The 19,532-nt window shown below is 41.9% G+C and overlaps 1 protein-coding gene across 1 annotated transcript; it reads left to right on the forward strand.

Moving 5' to 3' along the window:
* The first annotated feature begins 303 nt into the window (after positions 1-303).
* On the forward strand, positions 304-18,777 carry ACAA2 (acetyl-CoA acyltransferase 2). Its single transcript, XM_074931584.1, has 10 exons — positions 304-435; positions 4,557-4,723; positions 6,772-6,900; positions 8,590-8,706; positions 10,067-10,214; positions 12,092-12,267; positions 13,874-14,003; positions 16,269-16,339; positions 16,966-17,120; positions 18,053-18,777. Exons 1-10 carry the CDS (start codon positions 420-422, stop codon positions 18,135-18,137), a joined length of 1,194 nt encoding a protein of 397 aa, XP_074787685.1. The 5' UTR covers positions 304-419; the 3' UTR covers positions 18,138-18,777.
* Positions 18,778-19,532: the final 755 nt, after the last annotated feature.

The following is a 19,532-nucleotide window of genomic DNA, read 5'->3' on the forward strand; positions in this document are numbered from 1 at the left end:
GAGGGCAGCTGCCCTCAGGCCTCCGCGGGTCTCAAGTGCTTTACCCGGCACAAGGGTCCTCGCCGCTCCCGCGGAGCTCGGCTGGCGCAGTGGCTACTCGTGGTGGACCGCGGCGAGGGGGCCCCGGGGCCGGGCAAAGGCCGGAGCCGCCGCCCGGAGCGCTCCGCCGCGGCCGCCATTTCGGTACGGCAGGGCCGCGCCGCCCGCTCGCCCATTCGGCAAAGCCCGCTCCGCCCTTTCCAGGCGAGGGGTGGGGGGATGGCGAAGAGGACAAATCAGTCGAGTAGAAGTGGAAAAAAACCCACCCCGGCCTGTTTTTAAATGGGTTAAAAAGCGCTGCCCGGGCGTGCCCGCCCCCTCCGCCCGCAGCTTGGCGAATGTGCGGCGGGTGAGGCGCGGCCGAGGGGAGCGGCGCGGCCATGGCGCTCCTGCGGGGTGAGGCCTCTGTCAGCCCGCGGCGCGGCGGGCACCGTGCGCGGGGGAGCGGGCCCCGGCTCCTCCGCGGGGGGTGGTGTGGCCGCCGGCCCCGGAGGGGGAGCGGGGCCCGGGCTGGCTCCGTGCGGGCGGGGAGGCTGGGCCGGGTCTGAGGGGAAGGTGCGCGGCCCTGCCGCCCTTGTCCCGGCTGGGAGCGGGCCCTGCCCCGGCCGCAGCGCCTGATGCCCGTCGGAAAACCCACAGCGGAGCCGCTGAAGCCTTTCTCCCGGGGAGTGTTTCCTCCCTGTTGTCAGCATCCGCGCGATAAACAGCTGCAAAAAAACCCCGCGGCTTTTCAAAAAAACCCCGCTTGATCCGCGTGAAGGTGCGGAGGGTGGAGAAGGGGCAGGCGGTGTCGGTCGCAGGCTTCTCTGTTCCCAGCACTGTTCTATGAAACTGAGAGTCTGACTTTTCACCGTGTTTAAGCCAGTTACGGTGCAAACAAATCTATAGCAGAAGGTGCGTATGTGCGTCCAGGAACTAGCCGTGGGTATGTGCGGTGACTAGAAGTGACACTCGAAGTGACTGTAAGTTTGTGTTAGCACCAGCAGCACAGGACAAACTGTGCGGTTCCGGCAAGTGTTTTGTGTAAGGAAGTACTTTAGCAGGTTTAAATTTTGCGTGTCTTAAAAATGAGATCAATACACCCTTTAATACCTGATCTTGTTTAAGAATAAAACGGAAATTTATTAAAATAGGGATCTTTATCTATCTGACAATGCTCTGCTACTTAACAGTGTGTACCTAAATAATAACACACGTGTAAGTCGTGGTTTGAGGTTTCAATGCCAGAAGCGTGTCTTCTAGTCAGTGTTACCGTAATTCTGTATTTCTTTGCTCAGCTGGATAATGCAGAGAGCAGCTTTGCCTGCTTCAGGATCTTTCATCTCTTCCCACAGTAATTTTCATGTACTGTTCTTATCCTTGAAATTTTTTTTGAGGTTAATGATTGGTTTGTAGGCCTTCAAAATAGGATCTGACGAACAAATATTTTCATACCAGCCGTGTATCGGGAATGTTGGAGGGTTAGAGAATGTTTCAAGCCTATAATTGCAGATGCATAAAACCAGTTCAAAAGATGGTTTGAGTGTTTGATAATGACTGAGTGACCTTCGTTGTCTAGCCCCAAAACTTTCTGGATCCCTATGAATTTGGTAGTATTCTGCTCTTATCTCTCTTATCTGGTGTTCAACACCTTGGAAAATTGCAGAGACTCTGGAAGTCTTGCCCTGGTAATGTGGGACAGTACTAATTAATGGAGACTTAGAGCTTTCAAAGGCTACAGAGTCCTTTCTCACTCAGGACTTAAGACACCCCTCCTAAAGTTTTGTGGAGGGAGTAGCATTTGTAGATGTCTCTCCAATCAAGCAAAATTAAGTAGTCTGTGGAGTAATAACACCCTTAGGGAAGTGGCTCTGTGGTCAGTTTAATTCAGCATGACATCGCTGCTAGGAAAGGTTGTGCTTCGCTGCCTTCTCTAGCTGGTTCAGTCCAACCTTCTCTCTTACTCTGGAGTCATGTTTTATTGAGCAGCCAGAAGGTGAACTCTGTCACAGAACTGATCGAAATGAAAATTAGCCCCTCATTTTCTGCCGACTCTGGGTTAGTTTCCAGCTATACCGCAGCTTTGCCCCCGTGGTGCTGTTGTGAGGGAGTGGGCAGCAGTGAGCAGCCTCGGTGAAAGAACAAGAGAAATGTTATTGCGACAGGAAGCTTTTAAGGGCAAAGTTCCATTCTTGCCCCCGGCCTGTTTGTAAGGCAGTAGGGTGTATGTGATTCAGCAAATAACGTGGAAAGCCAACAACCTGGTCAAAAGGGAGGAGAACAAGTTCTTTTAGCTTGGTCAGGTCCCTGAGCTCGTCCACAGCAAAGCCTTGTAATGGGCTGCTGTTGGCACAATTTTGGAGGAAACTGAGGGTCAGGAATCAGGGGGCAGGAAGAGTGGTGGCAAACGAGTGTCAAGGCCTGCTTTGCTGCAGGGAACACGAGATCGTCCTTAAAAGAGTGAAGGGTCTTTTTTTGCAGGTGTTGTTAACATTTAATGAAGACTAAAACTTAACATTCCATGAATTATTGTTAATACATTTTGGATAGTTAAATGAAAACTACTAGTCTAAATTGCAGTCTCTCACCTTAGAGTCTCTTACTTAGAGTCCAAGGACTAATTCTGCAGTGACTGTATTGAACACACCTGGTTTTGGTAAGCATAAATCAATTAAAGCATCCTTGCCTTTGTTAAAAAAAACTTCTAGGACTTAACACCTTATGTCTGTTAGTAGTTTTCAACTCTTTTTGAAAAAATGGGTACAAATGAAGTAAAAAAAATTCAGTCAGTGGATTAGGAATTGTTTCAGGTTAAATTGAATTACTCGCTGGTATCAACTGAAGGATGATTAAATGAAGAGTGAAAAATGATGATAGATATAGCATACATTTCATGTATATGAGGGGTCAGTTCTGAGTGTTTGCTCCAAGCCTGGATATAGGACCTTCCCCACAGCACCAGCTTTGGTACTTTTCAGACCTCTGAATATGCAGAGGCCTCTCGAGATAGATATTTTTAATGACTGTTTCTTCTATGCTTAAAAAACCTGAAGTGTGAGCTTGCTGGATGTATAATAGTTAGCAGCTATTTATTCCTTTGAGGAAGTAAGTCCTGCTTCTCACAGTTTTTGGGTAGTTACTGTGTCAGCACTACATTTTAAGGGAGCAGCAGTAGTGTGCTTAGCAAAGACTTCCTTCTAAGGTCTTCTGGGTAGCCCAGAAAGAAGCCCATGGGCAGCATCAGGGTGGGAGGGGGTTAGTCCGTTTCACTATCTCTATGGTTTCGAAAGCCATGTTGGTTTTTACATTCATCGTCCCTATCCTTGAAGCTGCAATTCTTGCTTAGTCTGCTTTTTACATTCATCGTCCCTATCCTTGAAGCTGCAATTCTTGCTTAGTCTGCTTCAGGGTATATCCCAGGTGATTTTCTGAGCACAGTTATTGCCTGTTTCAGATCCCAACATTGTGTTCAAGTCCTTGTCAGTGGAGCAAGCTTGACCTTCACCAGTTGGGAAGGTCATTTTCTATAAACCATGCAGCCCGGGATGCAAATATGTGAGAGAGAGGAGCAACCTCTCTCTGACAAACCAGCTGAGGAATATGGATCACATGGCCCCTAACAGAAGGCCCAAAAAGAGTTCACAGGCAGCTTAAAGAACAGGCATTTTCATTTGCCTTCATTCTTATATCTGCATATATCCTTCCAGTGTTACCTAAAATAACTGTGGATGCCTCATGGCAGCTGTACAAAAGAGCTATGTGAGCTCTGTTGTTTAACTGGGGGAAAGTTCACAGACTTCTCCCACTTGTTTCTGCATGGAGAGGCAGAGATGAGCAGTGGGTAGGTGTTCTCCCTCTGGCTGATTCATTTGTACACACGTGCTTGCAAACGCTCTCCTGTCCATTGAAAACTGAATTTTCTTTCTCAGAAACTGGAAGACTGATGCTAATGCAGTTTAGATGTCTTGTATAATTCTGGAAATAGTTTTGGTTAAGGAATGGTTTTCCTCTTAAGTGAAAGGTTAAAACACATATAGAAAGATGGGGGGGGTTACCTTTTTTTTTTTTTTTTTAATTCTTTGTGAAAACTGTTTCAGAGTGTAAGACAGAAATCTGCTGATTTTTCTAGGATGAGGTAGTGGCCTCTGTTTTTTTAGAAGGACTGTTCCTCATCTGACTACTTCACAGGTGTCCACAGTGGGATTTCATGGAGATTACTTTCACACTTTTAGTGCACTAGCACTAATGCCTGATGTGATGTGGCAGCCTCCTCTGTCTGGTATCATAAAAACTTGTTGTCTTCTGGGTTTTTTTTCAAAACTCTTTGTGGAAAAGAGGTATTTTTGGAATCTTTCCAGCTTTTCTTTCTGACCATTAATTCTGCATACCTTCCCTATTTATCGTGTACTGCGTGAGTTCACATTGCCTGTATTTACAAAGCTTCTTGAGAGTTTAGGATGTTACGCAGTTGAGGCTGACTTGATGACTTTCTGTTTGTTGGATTCTGTACATCTGGATAATTCTTGCTTCTGTTGCAGGTGTATTCATTGTTGCAGCAAAGAGAACTCCTTTTGGGACCTATGGAGGTTTGCTGAAGGACTTCACAGCCACCGATCTGACAGAACATGCTGCCCGAGCAGCGCTGGCTGCTGGCAAGGTCTCTCCTGAGATCATTGACAGTGTCATCGTCGGCAGTGTCATGCAGGTTGGTGGCGTGGAAAATTGACTGGTCAGTGATGATTTCAGTTGTCTCCTTCAGTGTGGTCTTATAGCGAGTTACCTCTGTTTTGAAGCCAAGAATAAACAAAAGGGGTGGAAATGAAATGGGTAAGTAGTGTTTATGATCATGATTATGTATCATGATTATCATTATCATGATTATGTATCATGATTTGTGATACTACTGGGGGCAAAGCTTAGCTTTCTTTAGGTACCAAAGGTAGTTTAACCTAGGACAAACTGATTTTCTAAAAAGAATTGTGAATTTGTTAAGGGGTTAGTTGCTAATCTCTAGTATATTTTTCCCTGTTTTAATGAGTTGAGTCGTGGAACTCAATGATCTGTGAGTTTTTACTGATTGTATAAATCCCTTTCTTTCTGGAGACTGTAACTGATTTGAGCCCACTTGACTTGAGGTTTCTAGGTAGAATTTTTTTGAGTGAATATGAGTTTACTTTCAGACGAAGGGATGCGTCCCTCAATTGGCAGAGACATTTGGACAACCTTATCTTTTCCAGAGATCTTGGGATGTAGGTGCTATTGCATGCAGGGCACCAACATTGCAAAACTGCAGTCCACGTACCAAGATTAGGATCTGTTTTAGGCAAGACAGAAGAGAGCATTTCTGGTTTGGTTTTGTTTTGTATTCTGACTTCACCATTATTAAAGGTAGGCAGTCTTATTTTGCCTTGAGTGTTTCAAGGGTGCAGAAGAAACGAATGTCTGAGAACTTTCATGATAAGTGAACAAATGTGCAGTATTCCTTCATAAGGATTTTCAACCAAAAGAGAAGCTTTTGATTATTCTGTCTCTTACAGCTACCATCTCAGCTTTTTTTCAATCTTTTAGGTTTTATAAGTACTGTTTGTGGCCTAGAAAAAAAAAAGTTGCTGCATCCAAATCTTTCTTAATGCTTTCTCAATAAAAATAGTAGTATTCTAATTTAAAAAAAAAAAAAAAGTATTTTCATGTTGAAATTACATTTCTTTTCCTTTGCATCATAATTCCCCATCCCAGTAGAATTTTTTAGTTCTGGATTCCTTTTAAATACTTAATTATTTAAATACTTAAGTATTATATGATTAAGTTTAAATAACTATGAATGTATGACCATTTTAAGCTCTCCTTCTTCAGCAGAATTGTCTTAATTTTTTTTTTTCTGAACTTGCATTGTCAAGTAGTGTTGTGCACAAAACTTGGTCTTTATCGTACATACTAGCTTAAGGCATGATCCCTGAGAGTGTAAGTGTTCTCTCTGTTTGGAAAAGATCCATTACAAACCTTTAGCAGTGCTGTTACAGTTTTTTATTCTGTACCTGTGCTTGCCATCATCTGCTGACTCAGTGGTTGAAATGCAGAAGCCTAATCATTTTTGTTTCATCTCATGTGGGAGCCTGGTTTATTAAAGGAACAAGTTCTGAAGAAGACTGCTCTGTGTGCAGTACTTTGCTTTTCAGATAGAACTCTGATATAACCATCTTTGAAAAGTGTGGAGGAATGAGATTTTATTGTCTGAAGAGGCCAGCGTCCAGCTAGAACATCAGAGTTACAAAATTTTGCAAAATGGATAGGAAGCAGTAGTGGCATCTCTGCATTTTCCACACTGTTTTGGGGGGCGCTTCCCCTGTTAGTCTGAGCAATTTTAATTTAGCTTGAAATAATTACTGCTTACCAGTCAGGATCTGGTCTTATGTCAGTTTGTTGTGTGTATGCTGTTTTGAAAATACGAGTTAAGGGAAAAGGGAAGACTATTAAGTTGCTGACTTCAGTCTTCACATCTGTAGTGCTGGTTTTGGCCTGATGTCTAGCTTTTATGACACAGAGTTTCTTTAAAATGTGTATTAAGACATGGGCCCTTTTTGATCATACAGGATGGTGGTTCTTTGAAGTGAATCAAAGTGCTTCTTATGACTAGTAGGGTTTCTGTTGAACATAAATTATCCTCTGTCAGTGATGCAGTTACACTGTTTTCAAGACTTTTACTTTCCAAAGAAATTGGAGTGTAACAAAACCTCCTGTTTGTTCTGTCTGCAGAGCTCCTCAGATGCCATTTATATTGCAAGACATGTTGGTTTACGTGTGGGAGTTCCTGTCCCAGTTCCAGCCCTCACTGTCAACAGACTTTGTGGCTCTGGTTTCCAGTCTATTGCCAGTGGATGTCAGGTACAAAGCACTTTTTTTTTTTTCTTTCTGTATTATCTGTTACCTTTATCAGGCTGAGAGAAAAGACGTGTGTAGAAACATGTATTTCATGTTTGGGATGAGTCTTAACATGGATTTTTGGCTACCACTGGTAGACACTTCCTAGTCCTGCATGGTTAAGTGCAAGAACTCAGCCTTCACAGTGCCATATTTCGTGGCTGGTTTTAAAAATGATCGTTGTAGCTATTTTGAGTTTAATATAAGGAATGTGATGAGTGTTGCTTAGTGAAATAGAGCTCAGCTGTGCAATAATTGCATTCTGTGATCCTGTTGGTACAAACTGGCATTACTGGGCATCAGGACCACAACAGGAGGCTTTCATCTTCTGGTCATTGTTTATATTCTCACCTAGAGAGCTATGTAAGAGCAGCCTGTGCTTTTTAAGTGTGTTTTTGTTCAAGGATCCAAACCCTCTTATGGGTTAGATAATTTATAGCGTCACTTCTTTTAAAATAGAAGAAAGTCAGCTTCTCTTTGAGCAGTTGGCCAAAACCACTAAGATGGTACAGTGATTTTTATTTCATTTGTTCATACAGACCAGTGGTCTAGACTTTAGAAGATTAAAGGATATTTTATGAATATTTGAGCAACCACATAGTTGTGTTTTCGTTTTGTTTTTTTTTTTTTAAAGAAAAAGTTCCTTTTGGCTAGAGGTCTGATCCTCTACAGGAAAAAATGTAGAAGACAATGTAGAGTTCAGTTTACATATTTACAGTAATATCCATCTGGCTGTTTTTTCTGCTTTCTGCAAAGGCTACGCATACATTGGTCTACACTGAAAAAATCTGTTGGGGAATTTGACCACTTACCTTGGAAGTGTGGTTTTGAGGTCTTTTCCAAAGATGCCATTTCATCAGCTAATGTTCCTACATTTCTCTGGCACACAACAAAGCTGCAGCTTCTATTCTGAGCTGCTTAAATGTGCACAAAGACTTTTTGTGATTATAGGAAGCATCTCAGCACATGTTACTACAAATCAGTCACACTAATTACTAACTAGTCATCTCAAATGCATATCAATGTAATTTAATCTGTTTCCATTCCAGTACACAAATAACCTTAACTGTCCAACTGAGTGAATCACTTCAAGAAAGCAGAATTTTTCTGTGATCTGATGGTGCGTTTAGGAATTGGGGCTTTTAGGTTCTGTGCACTTTGCCAATGACAAATTAGTGCATTTTGGGGGTTTCTTTTGGCAGCTTGCCTGACTTGTTTTCTAAAATTATTTCCCATTTTTTTAGAATTATGAGGTCTCATTTCAAGCTTTGAGGTTTAATTTGTGTTCCTGTTGAGAAGATCAGGAGCTAAAAAAAAAAAACAAACAAGCTCAACCATGTGTGAACCGAACCACACAAGCATGAAGATGGTTAATGGCTTTGCCCTCCGTCCTGTCATACATGTACACCCATATTCTCTTCCTCCCTCACTGATACAATCGTTCCTTGCTGAAAGGAGGAAGAAGGAACACATAATGAAAGAGACAGACCCAATCTTAATAGAAGGGTAAAGCCTTCATAAATATACACATGGCTAAGCTTGAATTCATTCTCTTTGTGTGGCTTTGTAGGTGACAAGGTTCTAAAATGTTTGTTACTGTCTTACAAAACCAGCAGAGTAAATACTAGATCTGTTTTGTTTTTCTGTTAACAGGAAATTTGCCTTAATGACTCAGAAGTTGTTCTCTGTGGTGGAGCTGAAAACATGAGCCAGGCTCCCTATGCAGTTCGAAACATTCGATTTGGAACCAGATTAGGAGCAGAACTCAAGGTCTAGTCTCTTTTTTTTTTTTTCCCCCCCTCTGAATGTTTACAGAGTAACATAAAGTATCAGGCCTGTAGACACAGTATCCTTGCAAATGGAATTATTGGAGATCCAGATTTAGTTGTTCGTTTATCCAGTATAAGGTTCAGGCAATTTTGTTAAGCATGCCAGTTTTCTACCTTTTCCAAAACAGTATTTGAATTACTGTTCCATGTTAAGCATAGCAATAAACTCTTACACGCCAAACTTAGTTCACTTGATACATCCCATCAAAGTACTGTATATAATATAAAAACTTGTCAGAGGCTGTGAAATAGGCGTACACCGTTCAAGTAAAGCTAGTAAGGCTAGCAATGTGTAGATAGGCTGATAAAGAACATTTATATCTCCAAGTTGTAAGCATCACTCAGTTCTAAAACTTGAAGTTAAATCCATTAAGTTATTTTTACATTTTCTTCTGAAGATAAATCTTTAGGGAATACTGTGGGAAGTTTGCAGGAGGATCCAGTTCTGCTCTGGTAATTAGCATTTACTCGATCATAACCAACATCAAAACCCTAAATTAGGATATTTCAGTGTTTCAGCCCTTTGTTTTTTGTACACGGTTTTCCCGGTATGGAGGTGGTGAATGTGAAGTATGCTTGGCTCTGTTCTCTGAATCTGTGTGGCACTGTGGCTGAGCCTCAGTTCCTACAGAGAACACCTTGTACGTGGAGGTTGCTGATACACTGAGTTTCCACGGGTGCCACTGGGTTCTTCTCATTAGGAGAATTACTCAGTTGCAGGTAAATGAGTGATTTATCTTGCAGAACTTTACCGGTGACAGAGATGACAAAACCCTTCTGGACCGACTGGGCTTGCCTTTATCAGGTTAAGTGAAGATAGTGTTGCATATTTTCTCACCTGAGATGTTTTACCCACAGAAAATTTTGACTGAAGCAAGGTGTTTTCACCTGACAGTAGAGAAAGAGCCAGAGAATCAGTATGTTGCTCTGCCTTTTCACAGTGCCTCACCTTTCCTTCCTGGTAACCAGAAAGACAGGTGTGTTTTCTCAGAGGTCTTGAGTAAATGATTCCTGCAGCAGTGAAATACACTGAAATGCTAAGAATCATAGGCTTTTCCCAAACCTCTCCGGGCCACATGTGATTGGAAAGAACCACACTAGAGCACAGTGTTGGTTAACTAAAATAACACACAAGAAATTGCATACTGGTTTGCGGTGTGATAAAGTATCTGTAGGTAACCTGAGTTAATTTTATAGAGAGACATTAGTGTCCAAGAGGCTGCTCAATCATTAGGAACTGTCAATAATGCATGTTAATATTGTTGTCCTCTATGATTTTCTTTTCATAATGTTCCATGCAGTTGGAAGACACGTTGTGGGAAGGTCTAACAGATACGCATGTTAAAATACCTATGGCAGTTACAGCTGAAAATCTGGCTGCAAAATACAACATCACGCGAGAGGACTGTGACCGATACGCATTCAAAACGCAACAGAGGTGCAAAGCTGGTTAGTAAATTTAGGAATGGACGTGTTTATATGATACTAGTTTCAAATCTAGTTCATTTTTAACATCGATTCAAAGTATTTTTAACTTTTGTGTAGCTCGTGACTCTTGGTGTCGTTTCGCTTGTGACTGGCAGGTACTGTATTTCACGTTTTGGTTTTTTTTCCCCTGGGATACAAGTAGCCCACTCCTAGGGGGTTTGACTTTCAATATACTGAGTCAGGTGTTGTGCTTATCACCAGGTTAAGTAACGGGCCCTTTCCACTGGCTTGCTGTGTCTTCCTCATTGACATTCAATAGCCATTTGGGCAGTGAATGCTGTTGGCCTGTCACATGTCACCTCCTTCATTCCTGACTCCCTTCCTTTCATTCCTCTCCACTGCAAAGCAGTCCTCTCCCACATCAACCCACACCCTTCTTGCATTCTCAGCATGTGCTATAATTGATAAAAATCCATTTTCTTTCTTTTGCAAATCATACACTATTCTACAATCCATGTACAGTTAGAGCAGATGGAACCTGAAGAGGGGATATTTGTTCAGGACCTGTGTTTAAACTGTTCTCTGGGTGGTTTATGTGGCCACAGCCATAACTTAGAGGCGCTGGGTTGCTGTAAAGTTGTGTAAACTGGATGGTAGGCCAAAACCCAGCAGAACATGTGGTGGTCGTCCTGGAACTTCAACATACGTCGCAACCCAAGGGTAGACATAAGAAGCAAAGATTTAAGCATACTTTTAGGTTCTAATGATGGTGCTTTTTAACACTGCTTCTCTTGAAGGAAGACTTTCTATTTTTTAGGATGGGTGTAGCACTACTTTTTGTAGCTTTTCTCAATCATGTGTTACCTCTTGTTAGCTAACTCCTGCTGTTCCTGGAGCCTTTGCTAAAAACTGTGCCCTTGAAGAGACTTTTGCTTCTTTCTTGTTTTCTAGCATTTTGCCTTGCTGGTTTTATTTCTGCTTGTTATCACCAGTTCATCTTATTCCACACTAAAGACAGAGTCCTGTGGCTAATCATGAGAGAAGAAGATTTTGTAGACTTTATTCTGAAAGTTCAGAGGTAGCTAAACAACATCAGATACGGCCATTTCAGTGCGTTAGTTTTAAATCCCTCAGAGTTGCATTTGTGGAATGATTTGAAGTGGCTAGGAGTTCAGTTTTGGGAGATAGGAGTTGTTTTGCTTTTAAATTTTTGTGTTCACATCAATGTTGTGGACACAAAAGGTAGCTTTTAGTTGCCTGAATATTGACATCTAAAGTCATCTTAGGTGATGTGGTTGGATGCTCTTATGGGCATCTTCGATACCTACAATGTCTTGAATTGCCTCAGGTTGTTTAGGCAAATGAATCTTGTTCTAAGACCATGTCTGTGAGACCCGTGGAGGAACACTTTGGGCAGGATTTTAATTGATATACGGTAGCTTATGCTGGTTATCAACAGAGAAAACATGGCTCAGAATCCTTTTCCATGTTCCTCTCTCAGTGAGATTTACAGCTTCTTGGTGCTCTGCTAAGTGACAGAGCTGTAGAATAAAGCAACAATTCTGGGCATGTGTACCAAAAATCTAATGATTTTTAAAAAAGAGTTCAATTATTTAAAGCTGAAATAACACTTTAGTTTTTGAGAGTTTCTTTTGAGAAGTTTGAGAATGTATTGTAGAGCTTTTGCCCAGTTTCTACAAAAAAAAAAACCAAACCCCAAACAATAAAACACCAACCAGCCTATTTAAAAAAGTAAAGCATAAATAGTACTTTCCTGGAACTCTTAGTTAAAATAGAGCAAGAGTTGTGTGCACATGAAAATAGCATTATTGGTCATGCTGTGCAATCGTCTTGATATTTTTATCAGAGTCCTTTTATTTTCCTTTTTGTGGTTGCAGCTCATGATGCTGGTTACTTTAATGCTGAGATGGCACCAATTGAAGTGAAAACGAAAAAGGGGAAAGAAACTATGCAAAAGGACGAGCACCCAAAACCCCAGACCACTCTGGAACAATTGGCAAAACTCCCATCTATCTTTAAAAAGGATGGAACGGTCACTGCTGGGAATGCTTCAGTGAGTACGTCAAAGCCTTGGGTTGTAAAAGTGTCACCTCTGAGGTTCTCCAAATTTATTGTCACTGTATTTGTCTCGCTGCGCCACCTTCGGCTGTCAGCCGTGTCTCCTGACAAAAGTGATTTCTAATTCTGCAATTGAATGCCCCTGGTTGACTGTTCCAGCCCCAAGATGGTAGGGGGATCCTTCAGCCTGCTTCTGTCTCCTAAAATTTGGTTCTGTGTCACTGTTCTTTTAGTGAGAGATTGGCACTTCCTCATGAACCTTGAATTACACAGTTGATACCTGCAGTGACTGTGTAGAATTAGCCATTCTGCTTTTTTTGGTGGGGGGTGTGAAATGCCAGGGTTTCAACCCCAAGCCCCACATTAAAGTTGACATGTGGGTGATTCCCACAGCCCTTCCCAAAGGGGGGTGAGTTTCCCTTTAGGCTCCCCCCAGGGTGGGGCCGGCCTGGCAGACAGAGCCATGGGGTAAAGGAGCCCCAGGGGTCCCGCAGTGAGTAACCCAAGGTCAGGTGTCCACTGAGGGGTAAAAGCTGGGACCATTGCAGGAGGGGCAGCGTCTGTGTGTGAGGGGGATGCCCTGTGCAGAGTTCCCTGCTGGGGAAGGACCTCCCGCCTCCCTGGGACTGGGCTCCACTCAGGTCTGGCCTTTCTAAACTTGGGCTGTGTAGATTCAGTCTGTGGCTTCCTTGGTCTTGTGTGTTTGGCTTGTTGACTCGGTTGTCTCCCGTCCCTTCTATGGGAGACTGCATGTCACCATTGATCCCCCCCACTGTTGGTCGTGCGGTGTCGTTGTTGGGGTCAGTGGGATTGCTGTCCGTTATGTATAATCTGACTGGTTTGTACCCCCAGCGCTCACCCATGTGCTGACCCTTCTGTATCAAATACAATTTGGTTATTGGTTCATCTTTATGCTGGCTGTGTCCTTTCTGCTAGGCCTGATAATTGGCAAAACAGGGGGGAAGTCATTACTGAACATTTGCTTTACAAATTGTGCATTATATTAGTGGTCATACTGCTGCTGATCATCTTTGTACCGCAGTTAGTATCCTCTAGTCCAAACCACATTTTTCTCTTACACAGAGTAGTCTGATGCATAGCAGCATGTCACTACAGACTGTTCCTCTTACAGTCATTATTTTAATCAATTGATTAATGTTCTTCGGGCCAGAAGGACCACTCTGATTATATAATCTGAATTCTTGCCTAAAATAGATCATAGCCACAGTAAGTACGGGTGTCTGTAAAGTGTCTTCTATAATTAATAGTACATATGTTGCGGAATATTAATAGTGTTCTTGCAAGTCTACAGAATGATGTTTCCAGTGTAAGGGAGAATTTAAGTGGTAAAAAGTATTCTACCTTCCTAAAATATTGAAATTAATTAAACTTCTATTTTTAACTTTCTTCCACAGTCGACGGAATAGTGAAAGACTTGTGGTTGTTTTGAATAAACACTAACACAATTACTAAATGTTAGAAATAGTGTTTTGGACTCAAGCTTTTTTTTTTTTGAGGGGCATATTTATTTTAAAGCATGGGGGGTTTGTTTGTTTGTTTGTATCTTCTCCACTAAGAGTGCTTTTCTCTCTTATTGCAAGGGGGTGTGTGATGGAGCTGGTGCAGTCATCATTGCCAGTGAATCAGCACTTAAAAAGCACAGCCTTACCCCACTGGCAAGAGTAGTAGCATATCACTCATCTGGCTGTGACCCTTCCATAATGGGCATTGGTAAGTTGCAGTAAGGCACTTTATTTTACAGCACCAAGCAGCATTAAAATACTCTTGTGTTGGGCATTCTCAAGGAAAGAAAGGGAGGCTGCAGTGTGCTGATCAGTCTGGTCGCTCTGAAGACATTTCTGTGGCTTACTGCAGGGAGACTGTCCATTGCACTGCGTCAGCCTGTCCCTCTTAGGCAGAGGGACTAACTTACTCCTTCCTCAGTTTGGCTGAAAGGATATGTGCAGTGCCTGACCCGTAGCACCAGCACTGAACTGTAGTCTCCCAAGCACCTTTTTTTTTTCCTTTTTTACTCTCCTTCTTAGTAAGTCAAGAAAATAGTCACTCGATGTTTTTTAAAAAACAGTTTTCTCCTGGAATTCACTGTAGTTTCCTACGAGATTTAAATCCCATTATTAAATGTGTAACTGTGAGTTGACTTCCTCGCCTCTTGCTGAAGAAATATTAGCTATGTGTACACCGTCAGCAGTTACTCAGTTGCTCAAGCTAAGATTGGATTCCAGGATGCACATCTGTTCAGGTATTATTTTGGCAAACCAACTACTTCTCTTTTTTCGTTAGTCCCATATTTTATGCTTCCTAATCAAGTAGCTGTTAACACAAACAAACCCTCAAAGCCAATCCAGACACACCAGGATTTTTCCATTCTGTTTATTTTGTAAGCAGCATTGTATCCCAGCACTGCTTTTCCTTTCTGTCACTCTGTTCAGAGAAGTCATTGTTGACTGGTTCCATGTGTCAGTAGAAATGCAAATGAAGCATTGTCAGATTTGTTTTCTTGATCAGACTATCTGACTAACACAACCTTCAAAGCAAATGTAGAGGGAGGGGTTTTTTTCGCTAGACTTCATGCTGTCATTGTGCTTTCTAAACTAGCCCATTCTTTCTAGGTCAGGCAACTCTTTTAGCTTGTTTAAAAACATCATAAATCATACAGAGAAACAGTTAGTATCCTAACTCCTTAACACCACAGCTTGTCCCGAGCATCTCAAAAAGACCAGATGAGATTCATTGACATGACAGCAGCAGATCTGAGAACGGGAGCTCAGACTGAACAACTGCCCTTTCACATACTGATAGTGATAGGGAGTCTTACTTCACAATGTCTAGTGAGAGAATTCATTATTTTAAAAAGAGAAGGGGGGCAGTAAAAGTCTACTTGGCTGTCATTAATGGTCTTTGTATTGTCCATATGAGACCCTCCCATTACTCTCAGGCGTAACAGGCATACTAAAACCCATCCATAATGAGATGCGTTTAGACCATAGTATTAAGCCGCCTGAGACTTTCCAATAATCCAGCTTTGAACTGGGCCCTTTCTTCATTTAATTTTTCTGTCTCTTCAGTCATTTACATATTTTTATGATTTTTATTCTTTGAGGTATGTGTTGTCAGTGCCATTTTTTGGTAGTGAGAGAGCATTTAGGGTTGTTAACATTTTAGGATTGGGGATTTTTTTTTGTCCAACGATCAGATACCATCTTAACATCTCAGTTTCTTTGTCCTACAAGCACATATCTAATTAACCCTTTCAGATTCTCTTAGTGTCTCCTTTGGTAGCCGTGCTTTGAAATATCCACTAGTGAATTACACCAGGTCATATATGTCAGCTTCCTTCCAGAGAACAGTTTTATTGCCAAACTCTGTAATGTTTTCAAAAAAATAAACCAAACCAGAATCTTACTGGCTTCAGCTGGCTGGGACCTGGGTCCAAGTGAGCTTTTTACTGTTAGGGGTTTTTTTTTACTAGAAGGTTTTCAGGTAAATTATCAAAAACACCAAAACAGCAGTAGCCATAACTAAACACCTGATCAGCAAACTCCAGAACAGTCTGCCTTTTTCTTTTTTGTATACCTGGAGGCTGCAAGTTTTGAGGAAAGAGTAAGCTGAACCAAGAGTACTGGGAAGGAGAATGCCTCAAATCTGTTGTGAAGTTATTTTATTTGGCTGGGGACTGTCAGTTCTCTTGACTTGAAAGCTCTGCAAGTGTTACCAACATAGCTGTGCAGCAGTAATGACACTCTTAATGTTCCCTGGCAGTATGCTGAGAAGACTACTTAAATAGTTTTGAGATTTAGGAGTTCTTTTACCACCTAATAAAGCCAGGTGAGTGGCGTAGCCAGAACTCAGTGGCTGCACAGTCTCATGGGAGGGGATTTTATGAGGCTTTATGAAGCTACCCTGTGTATAACATGTTTATAAGCCTTTACTTGTTTATTTTTTATTTAACTAACTGTGCATATGACTTTCAAATAGGCCCTGTACCTGCAATTACTGAGGTTCTGAAGAAAGCAGGATTGGCCCTGAAGGACATGGATTTGGTAGAGGTGAGGAGTTTTAATATGAACAGTGAGGTTACTCCTGATCTTTTTAGCAGAAACATTCCACTCCTACATGTATCCCCTCATCGCAGGGTAGGTGTTTCTGCATGTCTGGAGCTCCCTGGTCTTAGCTCACCTGCCTGACCTCTGTCCATTTAGTTCTACCACCCCATTGCACAGTCATTACAAAAATCTCAGGCACGTGGAAATTGAAAATGATGTGGTAGCATGCTGTGGAAAAAAAATATCCTCATGTGACCTGAGGTTTCACTCTGTTGGCTGGACTGTTAATGTTTAAAATCAGTCACGCTTCTCCATTTCTGAACAAGGCCATTTTTTTTCAGAGCAATAGACTCTTCATTAACACATTGCATCAAAATATATGCACTTTTTTTTATAAAATATACTACGTATTTTCTTTTCATCACATGTGCCAGAAGGGTGTGAATTTACATTGGGTTGCCTGACAGTTTGTGTGTTGTCTGAGTAGGCTTCTGTAAACGTTTAATGTTTTTCCCAATCAAAATGACCTAAAGAAGTGCATCTCATTTAACCTTGTGTGAGCACATTCTGCTGAAAGCTTGTGTGGAAAGTCAGATGTGAACAGTTATGTTGTTTCTCTGGTGTTTCAGGTGAATGAGGCGTTTGCACCTCAGTATCTAGCTGTCGAAAAAGTTTTGGGCCTTGACCCTGAAAAAACCAATGTCAACGGAGGTGCCATTGCTATAGGTCATCCTCTGGGTGCTTCAGGATCGCGGATCACAGCTCATCTGGTTCATGAATTAAGGTATGTCCGTAGCTGATGGCTGCTGGTAGTGAATGCAATGTTAATGTATTTATGCCAGCAAAAGATCTTTAGCATGGATACTGTGTGACTGAAGTCTTCCAGTCGACTCGCTTAAAACTCTTCGCACTAAAGTGTGCCACTTTCTGAATAAATTTTTTAACCTTTGTGCTGTAGCCCTGGCCCTACAGCTTCCCTTATATTCCATTCTGTCGTCATTAGAGTGTTTTTTGCTTCCTCTAGATGTGATCCAAGCCCACGGCAGTCCCTGGGAAGGCTTCCTTTGTTGAAATGGCCGTTGAGCATAGTCTCTTCTTTTCTTAACAGGGTGCATTTAAAAGGCTTTATTATCAACTTCTCTCTTCTTTAGTCCATTTTCAGAAATTTCGGCTCTTGGCTTGCTTGATATGCTTAGCACCATTTCAATCTGAATCTTCCTTTCTCCCCCCCTCAGGGCAGAGATCACTGTATCTTTTTGCTTGTACTTGCAGCACTCTATTAGCGTCCAACCATAAAGCCTCAGTTAATTTGCACCTTGCAGAAAACCGTTTCTTAAAGCGCGGCTGTAGAAAACTTCGCCTTTAAAAACTACCTTGGCAATAAAACTATGTTTTACTTACGCCATTTTTATTATGTGTTGAAACCACAAGTATCCTGTAATGTCATTCCTTGCCGTTTTGTGTTCCTAAGAACAGGTAACATACCATCTTCTAGATGGCAAAAGACTCAGACCTACAACTCCTTGTTAGTCTACAGAAATATTTCAACATCAGTTGAGGCTTCATGATATTCTTCTAGAAGAACAACATACGCATTCTAAAGCATCATCTTAAGTAGTACCTAGTTGATAGCCAGCCTCCTTTCATAAAATCAGGACAACAGCTACTGTGGTTCCATAAATGTAAATAATTTTTACTGTTACTTTTTCTGTACAGGCGTCGTGGCGGGAAATATGCAGTTGGGTCGGCTTGCATTGGCGGTGGACAAGGTATTGCTGTTATCATTGAGAACACAGCTTGAGGGATTCTGGAGACTGCAGTGTTGCCCGAATTACTGATTTGGTGTAAAGATGAGAAACTTCTGCATTTTGTGACAATAATGCATCACTGTCTGCCTTTGTTTTGTGCCATTCCTGCAAGGTAAAGGAATAGCTGAGAAGTCTGAATTCTGAACAGAAAGATTAATTAATGCCTTTCAAAGTAAAGGAAGGGTAACATCAATATAATTTCACACTGATGAAGTATTTTCTAAAAGCCTCTTTTCAATCAAAGTTAATGTATTTCTGTAGGCAAAATTCTTTTAATTTCCTGAGGAAATTGCCTGTCAAACTTTCACCAAACCTGCCTTAAAATAGCAGTCAGTGCAGCTTTTTAAGCAAGTATTGCTTAAACTGTTCTTATTTCAGCTACACTGCTGTCTGGCAGATATGCCTCTTTTATCATCAGGAAATCTGAAAATGGAATTGGGAGACCTTCTGAAGTACATACTGATTGTAGAATGATGGCTGTAATGTGTACCTTGCTGTTTTGCAAGGGAAAAGAAAATTGAGCAAAAGCTGAAATTTCCATTGTGCGTCCCAAAAGAACAATAAATATAACGGAAAAATGGGCTTGTTCTTCATTTTGTTTGTTTTAAAAATAAATCACTTTGAGAATTGTTACATTTGGTAAGTCAGTGTTTGGTTTTGGAGAGACCAAGTTTTTCCTGGCTGAGGAATAAGGGGTGTTTACTAGGTAGTTTCTGGAGAGTTCTAGCAAATCTGCCAGCCTTCCAAGAAGGGGGGTCGTTGCATCTAACTGCATTGCTGCGTGGTACCTGCATACATGCAGCAACTCGTTTCTTAATTTCCTCCTGTAGTATCCTCTGTATCTCTTGGGTCACTTAACGCAGGGCTGCTCTTAGCTAATTTGAGAAGTGCACATCTGAGCAGGCTGCCTTGCCTCTCACAGGCAGTGGCCTTCAAGTTGTGACTCGTTTGACCTAATGCACATGACATTTGGATGAAACGAGATCTCCGTTGACTGTACTCACAGCAGTCCTCTGGGCTCGCTGTACTCTCAAGAGCAACTTGCAGCTTGCGAGGTGTCTACATCAGATACAGTTAGTGAGTAGATCCCGTGTCAGACAGCACGCGCTTCTCCATAGCTGGTGCTGTGCTGCACAGGCTCAAATAGCAGCAAACACTACAGCCTTTACTCTTTCTCATCCTCTGTCCACTGTCAAAACACTGCTTATCTGCAACTTCTTCTTGCCACTCCACTGGCATGAGCTGTGACGATTGTGAAAGATGGGAGGTTATTCAAAAACCTGACTGCCTAGCCTAGCAAGAAATTCAGGTCAAGGCAAGTATTCTTACAGCTGGGGGATAACACTTGAGGTATGCTGATCACTATTCCTGGGGTTTTTATTAATTCA

This window comes from Athene noctua, chromosome Z (assembly GCF_965140245.1).
Source record: "Athene noctua chromosome Z, bAthNoc1.hap1.1, whole genome shotgun sequence".
Classification (NCBI taxonomy): Eukaryota; Metazoa; Chordata; class Aves; order Strigiformes; family Strigidae; genus Athene; species Athene noctua.